The sequence below is a fragment of the Podarcis cretensis genome, assembly GCF_951804945.1.
Source record: "Podarcis cretensis genome assembly, chromosome: 5".
In the NCBI taxonomy this organism is placed as follows: domain Eukaryota; kingdom Metazoa; phylum Chordata; class Lepidosauria; order Squamata; family Lacertidae; genus Podarcis; species Podarcis cretensis.
In genome coordinates this window covers 38,196,601-38,214,164 of record NC_137174.1, presented here as the reverse complement: position 1 = coordinate 38,214,164, position 17,564 = coordinate 38,196,601, and the positions used below count along the sequence as shown (strand labels likewise).

Here is a 17,564-nt window from a genome sequence, read left to right as displayed (position 1 = left end):
AGCCATGCCTTCTCCAGTTATCTCTAGTCACGTATTGATAATTCTTACCATTCATGATCTTCAATCTAGTTGAAAAAGTGTGCTTCTAAGTCATTGCTTCTGTTGTTTGATTCAAATTTTATTCAGTTGTTCATGCAAATCTATTCCTCCCCAATCCCTGCCCCTGTTTTAATTTCTGTACATTTTAAACATGTAGAAAGAATGCAGTGTGTGTCCTAACTTGCTTAGAGAGGACAACTGGAAAAAATGCCCTCTGACACTAATGTGTTTCCTGGATATTGAGACCCATCTCTAAAACAGCAGATAGAGGCACTGAAGGGATGCAAATTTTCCAGTGACTTAGTCATGTTAGTCTGTTGCAATGAAAACGAGTCTTCTTTTACCTTATAGACTACAGAAAGGCGTTATAGCATAAGCTGTCATGAACTACAGTCCCCATGATCACATGCAACAGGATTAATGTATGGAAGAAGTCCAGGCTTACTTACAACCACCTTCCAGCCGTACTGGTGATAGTTATGAACATAGGGAATTGCTTTGTACTGCATCAAGCCACTGGTCTACCTAGCTCAGAACTACATTGACTTGCAGTGGCTCTATGGGGTTTCAGATGGGGAGATCTGCAAATACTTCTAACAATGAAGAATGTGAAAGTATTATTAGATTGTTTATTTATAATTTCTCCACTAAGAAAAAAGAAATTGGGTGGTTTGCCCAGCATTGCAGAGGAAGTCAATATGCTGGAGTTAGAAACTGATCTTCAACTGATTTCCTAGCAGCCTTATCCATTTTCTCAAGTAAAACTTACAGTCACCTTGATTTGCTAAGAGCTAATTGGCCTTATCTTTCCAGAGCCATTTGGCTTCCCCTGGCTCTGCTAAGGATTTTGCTGTTATGTGTTTGCTTTCACCTTGGAGTTCCTCAGAAAAAAACATTTGCAGATGCTTTAATTTAACTGTTAGCAATGGTGGAGGTAACACAAATGAGGTGAACAACTGAGTTAACATAATCCAATTCTTGTGTGGTCTAAAACAGACTTTTAATATTCTGAAAAAAATGTGGGATATGCTGTTTTTCCCTCAACAATTATATATAAAAAATCACTGGCAAAATTAGATGTTGGTGGAATGAAAATGGTTAAAGTTTGTCTGATAACTAAGCCTTTCCAAGAGTCTTTATGTTCATAACATATATTCAGAAACCATTATCACAGAATTCAGACCTTTGTTTTAAGATCACAATCATGTACCATGAACCTAAAAAGCTGCTAGCATATTTGCCTATGATGTTCTCGTATAAAGCATCCTAATTATTTCTTAGCAGCTATTGCCATGTGGATGTTAGTTTGACCATCTTAATCAATTGCTTCTGTGTTATAGAAATTGCAAATATTCCCAGCATGCCTTTTAGATCAGTTTTTAAGAGACACGGTTGTAAACACATCTATTATTATGATTGTTGTTGTTGTTTCTGATATTTTTATGAGAAGGGGTAATTTAGTGCTGCTATTAGATCAACAGGAAGATTCAATTCTTGCTATCAGGAGAATACTTGATTTAGCATTCTTAAATATGTGAGTTACCCTTTAGATTCGATACATTGAAAAGAAAGCTTCTGCTTAATGTGTGATTTAATATTGTTAAACTAATTATGAAGCTAGACTTTCAGATGTAACAGACAAGTCTTGTTGTTCCCTGTTTGCTTGGGGGATTGTGGATTGTGTTTTATTGTTCCCTTGATTGGCAGTAAAGGCCTTATTTCACAGCTTGCAGCGAGGAGCTATTGGATAAAGGGTGGTGGCGCTCCACAAGCTATATTCAAAAACTGTCAATCAAAAGCCCACGTAGGCTACTTAGAGAATGGAGTTTCTTACTGATTCTTCCAAATGTCGTCTCATGCTGTCCTTGATTGGCATAGCCTGGCAGGGAGGATGGATGAATCTGTCACCGGCTGGTTAATTGTGTTGCCGGTCTCAGTCTGACATCAGGTCTTTGACTCTTAAGTGGCTCAATACAAAACAAATTAGCAGATTGTAGTCATATTTCTCATCCTATATGCTTTGACTTTGTTGAATGCAGTCCATAAATCATATTGACTGACACACTACTGAATGATGAAAGCTGCTTTTGAGACAGCTAGCTATGAGTCTAGAAAGCAGCACCGTGAAGGTGCCATGCAAGAAGGATGCATATGGCTGACCCTTTGGGAATTTCCTAGGAGCCAAATGTCTCTTTACAGCAATTGTTCTTAAGAGAAAAGCTTTCGGATACTACAGAAAGGATTTAACATGTCAGCAGATTCTCTTTTACAAGTTCCTTTGAAATCTAAGACGTTTGTCTAAGGGTTTTCTTTTTCTCCCAAACTTGTATTTCAGCAAATGTGACGGGTGGGTAAGCTGAAGGTGTCCTATCTTCTAGCAGGTGTTATTGGTGGTTTCTTTTTTAATGTAAGAGAATACTTATTTCTTGAACTTTGCCGTGATGGTATACAAAATATGGATAGCTGTAATTGATGAATCAAGACAAATGTGTTAGTAGTTGTTGGGTAGTAGTAATTGTAGGGAACCAAAATAAAATCGTTTCCCCCCCTTAAGTTAAATATACATAATGGATGTAAGAGCATCAAACAGGGATCCAGTGCTGATGATTAAGGATGATTTTTAAGGCCAATGATAAACATTCATTCAGAATCAGTGCAATGATGTTATAGTTTCTTACATGTAAGAAATTGAAAGCGTTGGGTAACAAAAGATGCTTCAAACTGCCCTGTTAAGTCTAGAGACATGAGCTCACTTGCTCAAGATGAATTTGAACAAATAGCTCCTTTTAACCCACCCTCATTTGCCAGTTTTGTGCATTTTTAATTTGGAAGACCTGTATACTTACAACAATTTAAAAGTTACTGGTAAACTGATCAGTAAAAAACAGATTCAGGTACCTCTGACTTACAGTTAAAAGTTCAAATGTTTAGACTTGACTTCTTTATCTTGGTCCAAAATGAAAACCTACATGATCTCAAATGGTTATAACATGTTCCTTTTCCCTCTTCTGCTTTTTTTTTTGACTGTGCCATGAGAGCAATAAGCCTGTAGTCCGAGTGCATAGTTGAAAGCAATTTTAAAAATTCATTTTAGGGGGTTAGCATTTGTCTACCATTATAACAAACATTTAATGTATCTGTATGAAACCTAACTCTTAAAAAGCCACAGAAATTATCATGCTGTGTATTGTAACCATTACCTTGTGCTCCAGTACTATTGTAACCAATTTTAAACAACTGAATGCATAGGTTTGGTGAGAAATGTGAAATGGAGTATTTGTATAACAATATAGTCCATAATATAATTGCATTTTGGATTTAATTGGATGTTATGCTTTTTGATAACTTCACTCATATGCTTACTGTTACTACATTACAGTGGCATCCAAAAAATTATGTAAAATAGGACATGGAGCTGATTTGATGGGGTGCTGCATTAAATCAAAATGCAGTTGCTTCATTAAATCAAAATGTTATTTCCATCAAGTATCTTAAATCAGCTACATCATAATTGAATTAAGCCCATTGATTCTTCTTTCCTTCTCCCCGCCCCAATTCTCTCCTTTCCCCCCATTCATATTGATATTGTTCCATTTGGGGAATTAGAACTGCATGTCCCCCAGTCTGGTCACTGCTGGGTTTCAGACATTTCAAGCATGTTCCGGTGTGTGTTCATTTATTTCTTTTTCTGTTGACACTTGGTTTGTACCTGCCAAATGTTAGTTTCATAAAAGCTTTCAGTTTTTAAATGTCCACCAAAGAGGATGTGTCATGGACCATGAACAGAACATATACTTTAGTATCCAGTAATAATAAATACAAACAAAAAATAGGAGAATTTTCAAAATTGAGTCTTTTTCTGTCTGTTTGGTTCTAAAGGTAGCTGAACACATACAGATGCTAAGTAGGTTATCTGCCCCAAATAACCTTAAACTTTAAGTCATAGTTCAAATCTATAATGAACAGCTTAACCTGCCTATAGAAACCAAAGAAACTTACTTTATCTTCTATTTTTCTCCTTTTGAATCAGTATGTTTGGTATGCAACAAGATATAGGCCTGGTTTGCATGTAACATCAAACCATGGTTTAAGTAAGCCTTTGTTAATAAACCATGATTAGCATTACATGTGAACTATGCCCCTATTACTGTGGTTTGTTGGTGAAAAAAATGCAATGGTTTGTTCTTGGCTTACTGACATTACCTTCAGTATGGCCTAGCGTTACACACGAACCTGGACATATAATGCAATTTAATGCTTTATTTAGGAATGACATCATTCTTATTATATAGCGCAATTCTGTGCATGTTTCCAGAGAAGTAAATCCTATTGTATTCAATAGGGCGTACTTCCAGATGTGTAAGATTGCAGTCTTAAGATGCAACCCAGTGATTCTTACCTAAGAGTAAACCTGATTGAACCCAGGGGAGTTACTTCTGAGTAAACATGCACGGGATTACACTGTCGAGCATACTAGTGTTTAAACTCACAAATTACCAAAGTATTAAAGCAAATTCTTATATTTTCCAACGTATTTAATTTAGAAATGAGGAGGAGCCCTAAAATGTTAGCAGTAACTTTTGTTAACATTCTTTAACTATTCCTTCTGATTAGATTAGAATTCATACCTGTGCTTTGATCCAGCCACTTATTTAGAAATAATTCCCATTAAAATCAGTGAGACTTGCTTCTCTGGAAATGTGTATAAGCTGTTGTGTTGGCGTGTTTAACCTGCCTTTTCCATCACTGGCACTGACATTTATGCTATAATTACTGGAGCAGAAATGTTTAACATGAAACATGTATGTATACTTGAACAGCAGAGGGCTTCATATGACTTCATAGATTAATTATTTTTAGAATTATTGTTCTCCCAGATGTATAGGTGCATAGATAAGAGAAGGGAATATTTGAATTGTCAAGCTTGAAATGTGTAGCATTCCAGGAAATCCATTTTAATAGTGTTAAGGCAAGTGTTTTCTGTAAACCTGTTTTATGATGTGTGTTGCTGAATGTATATAACTTGTTGGTTTCAGTTGTGTGTTTACATATTAACATTGTCGTTTGAAAATACTATTCTAAATAAAGCTACTATTCGTAAACAGAATTTTAAAAAATTACTGTACAACAGGAAGATGTAGCATTTACTGTCTGTTTGTTCTCAGGCTTTGTAAATGTGGGAGAAAATGACCGTTCTGACAAAACATACTTACCTATTCTTACAACTTCTTGCCTTTTTTTTAATAGGGAAAAGTGGCACAGACTGCTTGTATGTCAGCTTGCCAGCATCTGTCAACTTCCCTGATGCAGATGCTGTTGGATAATGATTTAAAACAAATTAGCATGGGAGCCATTCAGCAGTTTAATTTAGATGTCATACAGTGTGAATGTAAGTATGAGAGTCTGAGCTATAAGTTATGAGACAGTCATTTTTGTTTAGCGGGAGGATGTAAATATCCATTATATGTGCATTACTGTAATAAATAAATGTGGAAATTGGGGATCAATGAGATCTTTCTGTTTATTCAAGCAATGGTTCAAGAGTTGTTTGTTTATTAAATTTGTATGCCACCCTTCATCTGAAGTTCACAACATTGGTTGGATACCTTCTAGAAGGCTAGTAGTTTAATTCATTGGAATAAGAGAGAGTAACTTAATAGATTTGTAACCATTTAAAATCCTTATTAACATTTACACTAATATGTGTTGGTTTTTCCTCTGAACTGCAGTCAAAACATTATAGGTTCTAACATTTGCAGTTGTAGGCAATATCTTCTGATAGTATTTAATTCCTAAAAGAGAAAGTCTTTGGATCAGTCTGTAAATCACTTGAAACTTAAGCAACTGAAAAAAGAGAGTTTTATTTGCCATTCATTTTAAATTTGTTAGTATTTGTCTTTCAGAAACTGTTCTGGTGAGTTTCTTTTCAACAGAACTCTAAAAGAACCAATTGAGAGGTCTTAACATTTAAAAAGTTTATAAATATATTATACTAATTCAGCAGTGGAACAAATGGAATAGGGAATCTCAGTTCTTCAAAATTGTAATCACACAATGCCCTGCCCCCATCTCTCTCACCCTCCACTGGGTCTTGTTATTTGTTTGTTTTGTAACACAAAATAAAATCTGTAATAAAAACTAATTAAAAAAAAGATTTTAAGCAAACAACTGGACATTTCCATTTTTGGCTGCCATGAATTGCAGTAAAACCAACTCTTTGCTTCTCATATACTAAAATGTCCTTAATCTGTTTTATAAAGCTATATTAAATTTGCTCAGTTTGTAAACCCGCCCCCCACATTTCCTGTTTGACATATTAAACAACTAAGAGATCATTGTGGGTTTTTTGTTTTTCATAACATAGTGGTTCGGCATCTGTTGCGATGCTTCTGATACAGAATATCTTGTGTGGTAGGAACCATTACATAATGGCTTTGAGTTCCTTCCAACCTTATAATATTTATATTATTGTAGAAAAATGTAACCTTGGGTCTACAGATTATACTGTACTGGAAGGAGAAAGTAAAACCATGACTTTAATACTGGAACATGTTTAGTAAGATAAGTCAGTCAGCTGTTACTGGCTATATTAAAGCAAGTGCTTTGATACTATTTTAAAGGAAAAAATAGTAATGAAGAGTGAGGATGGTAGGACCTAACTTCACAAGTAAAATATGCTCTTGCTTCAAATTCAGCCGGAATCTTTGCTTGGTAGGAAATGTCATTGTTTCAGGTCACTCATACAAGTGTTACTGACTCATTACTTAAGGTATTAAAAAGAAGGTCTAAGTTCACTTCCAGAAGTTCAAAATAGGTGATTCAACATTTGTAAACTTGAGCTGTTCCCTGAAAAATTCAACTAAAACACAGGCAGCCTTGCTTAACGGGTGTGCTACACACACACACACACATACTCATACTCTCTCTAGAATGTGCTGAATCTGCTTTCTTTCTGACATTTCTTTCACAAGCTGTGCCATTGGCACATTCCACGAATCACTGTGCCAGCTGTGATTTATGACCTTACCACCCACTCCCTTCAGCTTCGCCCCTCCTGGGTCAACATTTTGAGCTTGGTACTTGGTGACAGTGCCATTTACACTAGGAAGTGTCTTGCTACTGTATGCAATTAGATGATGTGGAAAAAGGAAGTAGCCAATATACCAAGATGTGATTCCATGAGCACTCTTGCATCTGATACAGAAAACTTTTGGAATTGTTAATTGACTTTCGGCGTTCTAGCTGCTACCTGATTTCACCATTATGCATCACTGAAATGTCCAGTGAGACAACTGGTAGAAGTTGTCTAAAAGGCAGCTTATGCACTGTTCCCAAACCTTTCTCTGCAAGGTGCAACCACAGGAGAGTTTTGGAAGTATTACACAATGCAGCCTCAGTTTACATAGAATGATAGACCTGGCCAGTTACTAGAATGCCATGTGAACTGAATGTGAAGCATCACTTAGTGTCCTCTGCAACATTCCTGGTTTTCGTATCATAGGGATGTCTTAGCAGACCAAACAATATGGGCAAGGCTTTCTGTTGGTTTAAGGTATAGCATTATAACTTAACAAATCCACACATGCAGTGTGGTGGCTATTTTCTTTAAGAAATGTGTAAACTGCTTTCTGCCTTTAAAACCATTCAAAGTGATTCATAGATTATGTGTTCACTTTAGCAGCAGATGTTCATGTTTTAGGCTAATACTCATTTTGTCATTCTGAACTTCTGAATGGCAGCTTTGCAGGGAGGTAATACCCTAGATGTGTTACTGCAGCTTGCTACAGCAAATTCAGTTTTTCCTTTTGTCTCACAAGCTGAAGTGGACCATGCAACTGTATCATAAACATGACAGCTGATCATTATTCCTCAACCAAGTGATATATCAGAAAACATAGCAGCAGAATAAAATTACAAATAGTTTACAATATTCAGGTTACAGTCAGAAGCCAGACAAGTAAAAAAAACAAAACAAAACACTGACCAACAGCCTACTGAAAAAGCCAGCTTCTTAACTTGGTGCTGAACAAACCACAGTGTAGTGGACAATTCCTCAAAGGTTGAGCCCTTTGCTAAAGAGGCGAGTTCTGGTAGCATAATAGCAGTGACATCTATGTGTATGTGAAAACCCATTGGAATAATTAGAGAATCCTTGATGTGATATTTTTTCCTTGGAACCAAACCATGAACCATAAGGGTGTAGAATTGATTTTCTTGAATCCCAACACCTTATTCCATGTGGCAGACTATATTTGAAACTCAGTGGTGGTCTGTGAGGAAAATCAATCCCATACTCCATAAAGGTAAAGGTACCCCTGCCCGTACGGGCCAGTCTTGACAGACTCTGGGGTTGTGCGCCCATCTCACTTAAGAGGCCAGGGGCCAGCGCTGTCCGGAGACACTTCCGGGTCACGTGGCCAGCGTGACATCGCTGCTCTGGCACACGGAAACGCCGTTTACCTTCCCGCTGGTAAGCGGTCCCTATTTATCTACTTGCACCCGGAGGTGCTTTCGAACTGCTAGGTTGGCAGGCGCTGGGACCGAGCAGCGGGAGCGCACCCCGCCGCAGGGATTCGAACCGCCGACCTTTCGATCGGCAAGCCCTAGGCGCTGAGGCTTTAACCCACAGCGCCACCTGCGTCCCTTCCCATACTCCATAGACTCACCTAAAGTAGCCCCCCTTTGATATTGCTGCCCTTGCCTAGATCTTGGCTAAAGCAGGTGCCCAATGTATTTAGACAGTGTCTCCATTATACACATGCACCAAGGGCTTGCTTTAGACCATGAAGAACATCTATCAATACTTGGTCAGGGTCTGATTAACTGATAGAAATTGCTTGGGATGCTATGGACAAATGCACTTGTTCTCTCTCTCTCTCTCTCTCTCTCATCTCTATCTCTATCCCTATCTCTCTCTCTCTCTCTCTCTCTCTCTCTCTCACACACACACACACACAGAGAGAGAGAGAGAGAGAGAGAGAGAGAGAGAGAGAGAAAGAAAGAAAGAAAGAAACTTGTCTTATGGAGATGTCTTATGGAGATACCTCTGAGTTTGGGGACTCTGCCTAATATGGATCAAAACAGGGAGATCTGTTTGTAACTATGACATAAAAGCAATTCTTACTACAAAGCCTCAAATAATAAAATTTTATTACATCTGGATGAAGCGCCTTTAAATTCAAATACCTGAGCCTACACCATGTTCCTTGAAAGTAAGATCCATTGGAAATCAATGGGACAGATTTTCAAGTGGCATAGTTAGGACTGTGATGTGAAAATGGTCATATTGCAGCTTGTCTGCTTACTCCCTTTACCTGGTCTGTAACATAACCTGCATACTAATTGCTCAGCTTCTGTATAGTTTGCATTTTAATGTATGGTCTTCTTACATAGCTTTTACACTGTTTTGAATTTTAAGAGTAGAATTCCATTACAAACAACTTGTTAAAGGCATAAACACAACATTTTATCTTTTCTGCTTAGATTATTCTGCCTGTTTGGATCTTTATGCTCCCTCCTGCTTACTGTCATTCTTCTACCATGGTTAGGCTTAGGGACTAACCATCCCATTTTGCCACTGGAAGTGAAATGGGAATGTGCCACTGCCTTCCTTCGGCCATGCCACCCCCCTTTCCACTGCTGCCACAATGCCTCTCCCCTTGCCACAGCTGTTGAGTGAAGGGGCATTCTGCAATGTGCTCCTGCTCATCTTCTCTGCCCCAGGTGGCACACCAGAACGCCTCTCCTCCCCCCAAAATTTGGCGAGAAGGGGATATTCTGCTAGTGGTGGAAGGGATCGGGTGGGCAGGGTGCTGCCTCTGCTTAGGCTAAGAAGATTTTATAGAGCAAATGCTATAATGACAAAATTAGATGTTGACAGCTTTGGAACTGATAATAATTTTGAAAGGCTTTTCTGATAAATTCACCATGCAAAACAAAGAAAAGCTGCCTCCTTTTCGTGCTATTTGGGACACAGGAATTCTGCACTGTAGGACAGAGGTGAAATGTTGGGAGAATATGCCAATGAAGGTGTGTTTCCAGATCATTGATCTTAAAAATGTCAACATCCCAGTGCTTGGTGATCCATGTTATAGTGAAAAGAAATTCTGGATTCTTGATTGAAAAGATTTATTGTTATTGTTATTGTTATTACAGTGTTCGCCAGCTCTGAGCCTGTACCTGGGTTCCACGGAGAAACCTTACAGTTAGCATTCATCGACCTCAGACAAGTAAGACATTATTTGTATGCCTGTTAATGGTCACATTTTACTGAACACCAAGCCTTTGATTCATAGTCCAAGCAACCCTATGTGTTAGCAGATGACATGAAGTCCACTCACATAATGACTTGTTGACCCTCCATCCCCGGCTGCATTGCATGCTTCTCTGTAGGTTCGCTAGAGGGTGGCTTGGGAGAAGCAAGATGCCGCTGCAGGAAGCCAGGCTGGGGAAACCCTGGTGCTCCTGAGCCACATCATCAGATGCTTATGCCATAAATGTGTTTGTTGGTCTTGATTTTGTTGCAACAGACATAGCACGACTACCCGTCTGACATTTTGGGAAATTTGGGGAAATGACTATCCCACTACTTCACGTGTAACAAGCAAAAGGGTATAGCTATTCAGTTGTCAGAATGTGAGGTTGAATTATTATGTATTTGCAGGGTTGTAAATTTGAATGAAAAGGCTGTTTTAATATACGCTGATCTCATATTGAGTACAACCTTGACCCATATTTCTGTTACAGATAGGTAGCCGTGTTGGTCTGCCATAGTCAAAACAAAAAAAATTCCTTCCAGTAGCACCTTAAAGACCAACTAAGTTAGTTCTTGGTATGAGCTTTCGTGTGCATGCACACTTCTTCAGATACACAAGAAGAAGTGTGAAGAAGTGTGAAGAAGTGTGCATGCACACGAAAGCTCATACCAAGAACTAACTTAGTCCATATTTCTGTGTGGTGCTATGTGAAATAGTTAAGTGGTAAGTAAGTTCAAATGATGGCTTTCATATGGGTTTGTTTGTTTTTTAAACAGGTTTAAGGCTAGAGTTACCATGCATCATCATTAAAAGCAACATTTTATTCTGTAGAATATAATCTCTTGTCGATCTTTTACTTTAGGCTGAAATCATATTTGAGACTGCATGATTCTAGTAGGGCCTTATGAGGAGAGGGAAATGAATATATATATATATATATGTTCTCCTTAATTTACCTTTTGTGGGGTGCACCTTTTGCATTTCCTCACATCATAGGGTTTCTAATTTTTATTGTTATTAGTAATCTCTTTTACATAACTAGTCTATTGTTTGCTTTAAAATCATTACCCAATTCATTTTCACAACTACCCAGTGAAGGTAGACCATTATGATAAATCCTAGTTTTACGTAAGAAAAAGCTGAACTCAGTTGTGCCTCTCCTAAGTATGACATAATATTTTCATTAGGTTCCCTATATCTGCCATTCAGAGTTCCAGGTGCACCATTATGTGTTAAAAATTGAATGCCTTCCAGGTATTTAAGCAACAAGTATTTTAATACAATTCATTGCAATCATTTTTGCTTTGCTTCTGAATCCAGAACGTAAATGAAGACCAGTCCCTTTTTGTTTTCTTCCTCATCTACTAGCGGCTCATTGCAGTGATGTCAAACCTTACAAAGAGCAACATTTAGCTTTTAGTAAGGATTTAACACTCTTCCTCTCCCTTCTATTTATGATCCATTTCTTTCTTAATAGGCCAAATGACAGTTCTTTTCAAGCATACTTAGAAAGGCAACAGAGCCTTTTTCAGAAAGAGGTCATGCTTCTGTTTTTTAGTTTGAATTCGATACTGTTTCATGAATTGCAGGATATGAAAGATAAGGAAGTGGGTCCAGTGGTCAGGTTTTACCTGCCCACCCGGACTGTGCCCTGAGGTCAAACTCCTGATATTTGCTGTTTGGTACAGAGGAGCTGATGACAGGTAGGGGCTGATACAAGGGGGAAAGCTTGAACCATATCAAAGCTAAAAGGCAAGAGAATTGGGACTCAGTGAGAGACTGTAGCTAAAAGATGGATCAGCAGGGTTGCCCTCTTTTTAAAAAGTAGCTGACCTGTGAGGGAAAAGACTTTATCGTCCTGCCAATCACATGCTTACTAATGGAAGCCAGTTATCTCAACAACAGCTTACTCTTTTCTGTGTGATTTCATGGCAACGGGCAAGATTAGTAGGAGCGTGGGGTAGCCTTTGCTGATTATTTCTGACACAAATTAATAAACGTAGCACGCACTGCAGTTAACTGCAAATTTTGGTGCTTTGAAGACATGTTCAAGGCTGTTTCAGGCTTGATGTAGATAGCACTTCTGCCTAGGAAATAGCATGAAACAGCTGATGTATGTGCTGTAACATACATGACTACCTATATCAGCTTTTGCTAACTGGGTACCCTCCAAGTGTTTTAGACTACAACTCCCATCAGCACCAGCTAGCACAGCTGACTGACACTGTTGTTTTGCATGCCATTTTGCATGCTATTTTCATTTAGAAATTTTGTCAGAGTGGACAAGGGCCTCATAGTGGCTGAAAACTGGGGCAAGCATCCAAAAATAAAAATGGCTGCCTCTAAAGAACCACATGAAACATGCTCCTTTGCTCTCAGCAACCTGCTGTAATAATAATTTAACTGTTGCACCGGATATATTCCTCCATAGCTGATCTAGAACGACTAAAGTGAGAAGTAAAAATTAATTGGTAATTCCTTATGGAATGACTATTGCAAAGTTGTTCTAGTTCCAGACATATTCTTGCAGAAATCCACAGATAAAACCTTCTTGAGCTATTGATTGCAAGCTTTTGTGTGTATATATGTATGTGTGTGTGTGTGTGTGTGTGTGTATATATATATATATTGTGTGTGTGTATATATATATATATATATATATATATATATATATATGCATCCTAAATAAATACTTTGCCCAGAGTTGTTTGTACGGGTGGGATTGGATGATGGAAAAATCAGTTATTCTTTTCTACAAGCAAATGGTCCTTATTCCTAAGTAAATGTATTTTAGTATCAGGGAGGCAGAAGCAAACACCATTTTGTTCCTGTAGCTATGGTAGCAAGTTTTAAGTGAATTTTTATAATGTGAAACTGCACATACTCAATGTTGTGAACTTGCCAACTCTGTTTTTTAAAAGTGTGCTGCTGCTGTTGTTTTTTCTGCTGTAACAGATTAGGAATGTCAAAACAGTTGGATAGCATGGAATGTTGGTTGTGCGGTGGGAGGGAAAGAAAATTGTATGCTTCACAACTGGTAACATTCTGGTACTCTAAAGGGGGAATCTCTATAAAACCATTAAGTTCAGGGTCTAAAATGATCTAGTGCTGCACAACTGAACCCAGTGCTGACTGACTTGTGATTTATAACTTGATGTACAGAGATGCACAATTCTTTGTTTTTCAAAGCCTGGTTCCTTAAATATCCAAAAGTGACCAAAAGGCTATATAGCACAATCAATTGATTTGGTAGGCAGGCCTTCGATTTTAACAGACTGAAATTCATAGGAATTGCTTGCCAGGATTGGAAACTGTGATTATGCAAATAGGTGTTAGAAGGAGAAGGCTGGTATAATTGTTGTTGGTGCCACACAGACACTAAAGCCTAGATGTTCAGAGCTAGAAGGCCACAAATGGATCTACCTGTGACTGTCAAACTCCTGCTCAACTCAAATGTAAAATAGTTGACCTAACATTAAAAAAAACATATATTGTCCCATAGATTGGCCTTCCTACCTGAAGACTGGGAAGTGCCCAAGGTAACAACATGTTTAAAAAAAAGAGGTGCAGGAAATTACTGGCAACCAAAATGATTAGGAGACTGAGGCAACTCTTCAGAGATTACAATGGTCAGGACTTTTTAACGTAGAAAAAAGGGAGTAAAAGGTGAGGGGACATGATAGAGGTTTATGAAGTTATCTGTGGTGTGGAAAAACTGGACAGAAACAAGTTTGCCTCCCTCACAATACTAGAAGCCATTGGGATCATCAACTGAAGCTGAAAGAGTGAGGATAAACAAAAGGGAAGTGCTACTTAACATAGTTAAACTGTGGAATTTGCTGTCCCACAAGATGTGATGAGGATGGTCCAACTTAGTTGACTTTAAAAGAGGTTTAGACTACTTCATGAAGGATAAGGCTATCAATGAAGCAAATGGCCATCACGACACCTCCAATATCACAGGCAGAATGCCTCTCAACAGCGGGAGAAAGCTATTGCCCTCATGCAGTGTTCTTGAGCTTGGCCACTGTGGTAAACCAGATTATGCAGGCTCAGGAGATCTCTTCTTATTTTCTTATGTTCTTACCCATCTGCTGTCCTTCTAGAGATTCTAGCAGGATTTCCTTAAGTAGCCAGGTATTTGGCATCAAGGACCAATTATTATCCACTTGGCCATACTGGGTTCTAGAAGCTGTTCAAAACAGCTGCGGTTAAGACCTGTTATCCATTCACTCAGTATGATGTACACTCCTCTTCGGGGTAGCTAATGTGAGAAAAAGGTACAGTGGCTTTGTGAAATCCAGTCCCAATTGTTTATCAGAGGGCCGAAAGGTTATGAACAAGTGTACATTTTTGTAGGTGCATTCCGTCGTGTAATTCTAATGTTGAATAGAAATATTAACACATGCTGAAACATGCTAAATAGCTCACTGCCTAAGTGTTCACATGCTTGCCAGATACTGTGGTCTTTGTACTGATAGTTTGGATTTGGATTTGGTATCCCGCTTTATCACTACCCAAAGGAGTCTCAAAGCGGCTAACATTCTCCTTTCCCTTCCTCCCCCACAACAAACACTCTGTGAGGTGAGTGGGGCTGAGAGACTTCAAAGAAGTGTGACTAGCCCAAGGTCACCCAGCAGCTGCATGTGGAAGAGCGGAGACGCGAACCTGGTTCACCAGATTAGGAGTCTACCGCTCTTAACCACTACACCACACTGGCTCTCTCATAGTCAATGGATAGCTCAGTTGGTTAGAGCATGGTGCTGATAACACCAAGGTTGCAGGTTCAATTTCCATATGGATATAACTGCATTGCAGGGGGTTGAACTAGATGATCTTCAGGCTCCCTTCCAACTCTGCAGTTCTATGATTCTATGTATTGGTTAATGGCTTTGGCTACTGGTTGCTCTGAGGGGGTTTCTGCTTTGGCTTCTAAACTTCATCCCCCCCCCCCCCCACTATTTGCCCATCTTATACTTATACTGATATGCTTGTTTTTCAATTTAAGAAGTAATTTGCTGTCGGATACTGTGCTATATACTTTGCTTAAAGGCGCAGAAGATAAGATCAACTCTGTTTCCTTTGTCCAATATAAAGTTTGGTCTCTATTTTTGCATTCTTGCTGACTTGCATCTCATTGCTCTTCTAATAAGCTTGGGAAGCAGCCTAAATCATAGATACTTCCTGTAATTAGAAGCATTCTAAGTTTACAATTAATGGAACTTGTTCTGTGTAGCTAGACCCACTTTCAAATAAATCCAGAATAATGTACAAACTAGAAATACTCAACTGAAAGGAGCTGAAAGTTCAAATGACGTAGAAATTATTCCCAGTCAGCTTAATTTAACTAAGCCAATAATACACCTTAAACTTCTTTTGAGCTCAAATTACTTTAATGAAGGTGTTAATTACTGAGGGATTAACACTACTTCCAAGTGATAATGGATGGAGTCCATCAATAGTGGGTTAGAATAATATGGTTTTAGGGAACACAAGAATCTACCAAAGGATTACTTGCCAGGAATGGATGCTATTTCAAAGTAGAGGCAGGTCATAAGTGATGTGTGTTTTTCCCTTTAAATCGCAGCAGGCTTGAATGAGGGAAAGAAATTATCTCTCCATTGTGAGGGCAAAATATTTCTCTTTTTGGCACAGTTCAACAAAAGCAAAAATAACTGAATTTATCAATCCCTATAGCTTTAGCTGACAGGATGCCAAAGGCAACTCATTCATGAAGTCAATATTGGAAAGATATGGGGAAATTAAAATAATCAACTACCTGTATATGAAAGTGTCATTTACATATTTTGAGAATGTACTGCATCGGGAAGACAGCAGATACAGAGTTCTAGAGTGAAAAGTAGCAATTCAATCTTACAATTTAACCATTTAAAATTTATAGCCATTAAGTTTGCATGCTAAATTTCAAGCATTTGTTCACCTGAATGTATTAATGGAACACAGCCTGTCACGACTGCGCACCTGAGTGTTCCTTTTTGTTTCTAAAGGTGGAAGCAAAGAGATTCCACGGACCTCTTGTATAGTATCTACAGGGATCCACCCTATCAATATTTACTGATGACTCTTCTCCAGACAAAGTTCCTATAGTGACAGTGGTTACCAAGTAACTGAACTGCAATTGTGAGCTGCACAGGAGAAATCCAACCCAACCCAATCATGATAAGATGGAAGTCATGTTGGCTGGCAAGCCCTTCTACCTCAGGGAGATTGCAGTTCCCCTCATACCGGGTCACCTTTTCCTGTCACTCAGGTTCATTGCCTTGGAAGCTGTTGGATCTTAGCACTTCACCCGCCTTCTGGAGAGGCTTTCTGTATCTGCCATAGATTGTAGGGAGGACTACAGTGTGTCAAAACATCTGGTTTCAGTGCTTTGGTATATCAGTCAGCACAAGATGCCTCAGAGGAATTGCCAGGACTTACTAAATACCAGATGTGCTGAATCCCTGTTCTTTCTCAAACCACTCGTACTGGGCTTAATGGCCACTGAATTCAATCTAGTGCCAGCTGGCTACTCATGCTATCAAGTTTTAGTGTTCCTAATTCAAGGTTTGCTATTAGTGGTGCTGGAAAATAACAGTCTCTACTGTCTGCTTATGCTGCTTCACTTACTAAAGTTACTGGAGTCTCAAGTGACTTCTGTGTGGTTGGGAGTGCTTACGACCAGTTTAGGCTGGTTCACCAGCTGTGGCTGTTCATGGACTAGGATAGCCTAGCCCCAGTTGTCCACATTTTGGTGACCTCCCATCTGGAGCGCCGTAATGTGCTCTGTGTGGGGCAGCTCTTGAAGGCAGCCCAGAGACATCAGCTAGTTGCAGAACCTAGCTGGTGGGTTGTTAAGCAGAGCAGCCTGATAGGACTTTGTGTCACCAGTCCTGAAAGCACAGCAAGCGGCTACTGGGTCCAAAACGTTAGTATAGCAACGTTCTGGGGATGGTGCTTAGAGCCAAAATGGTGTGTAGTCAAAACACAATGGGTGCAATGGCAAGTGGGATTGCAACTTACCTAAATGCCTGTAAGTTGCAGGCTTACTGTACTGTACTGTACTGTAAGCTAAAGGGCTCTGGGCCCAAGTTCTTTATAAAGCAGTCTCAACCATCTTGGGCCTTACAATGAGCAAGGGAGGCACTGTTGGTGGTGTCATCCCTAAGTGCCGCCCAGTTGGCATTGGCCTATATCTGTCCTTCTCATTATTAATGTTTAGGAGCAACTTATAAACATTCCTGTTTACCCAGGCTTTTGATGGCTGAA

The 17,564-nt window shown here is 39.0% G+C and overlaps 1 protein-coding gene across 14 annotated transcripts in view; it reads left to right on the top strand.

Moving 5' to 3' along the window:
* EXOC6 (exocyst complex component 6) overlaps nt 1-17,564 on the top strand; it is a gene marked incomplete at its 3' end in the record, with an annotated part of 102,507 nt that overhangs the window by 61,442 nt on the left and 23,501 nt on the right. For 13 of the 14 annotated variants that reach the window (XM_079978603.1, XM_079978606.1, XM_079978600.1 and 10 more), the window contains 2 exons: nt 5,287-5,428; nt 10,195-10,268. In XM_079978603.1, the coding sequence (XP_079834729.1) occupies nt 5,287-5,428; nt 10,195-10,268 (216 nt within the window). Of the gene's footprint in view, nt 1-2,374; nt 2,399-5,286; nt 5,429-10,194; nt 10,269-17,564 lie in introns of those variants that run through there. The other variant, XM_079978598.1, reaches the window with a different exon arrangement.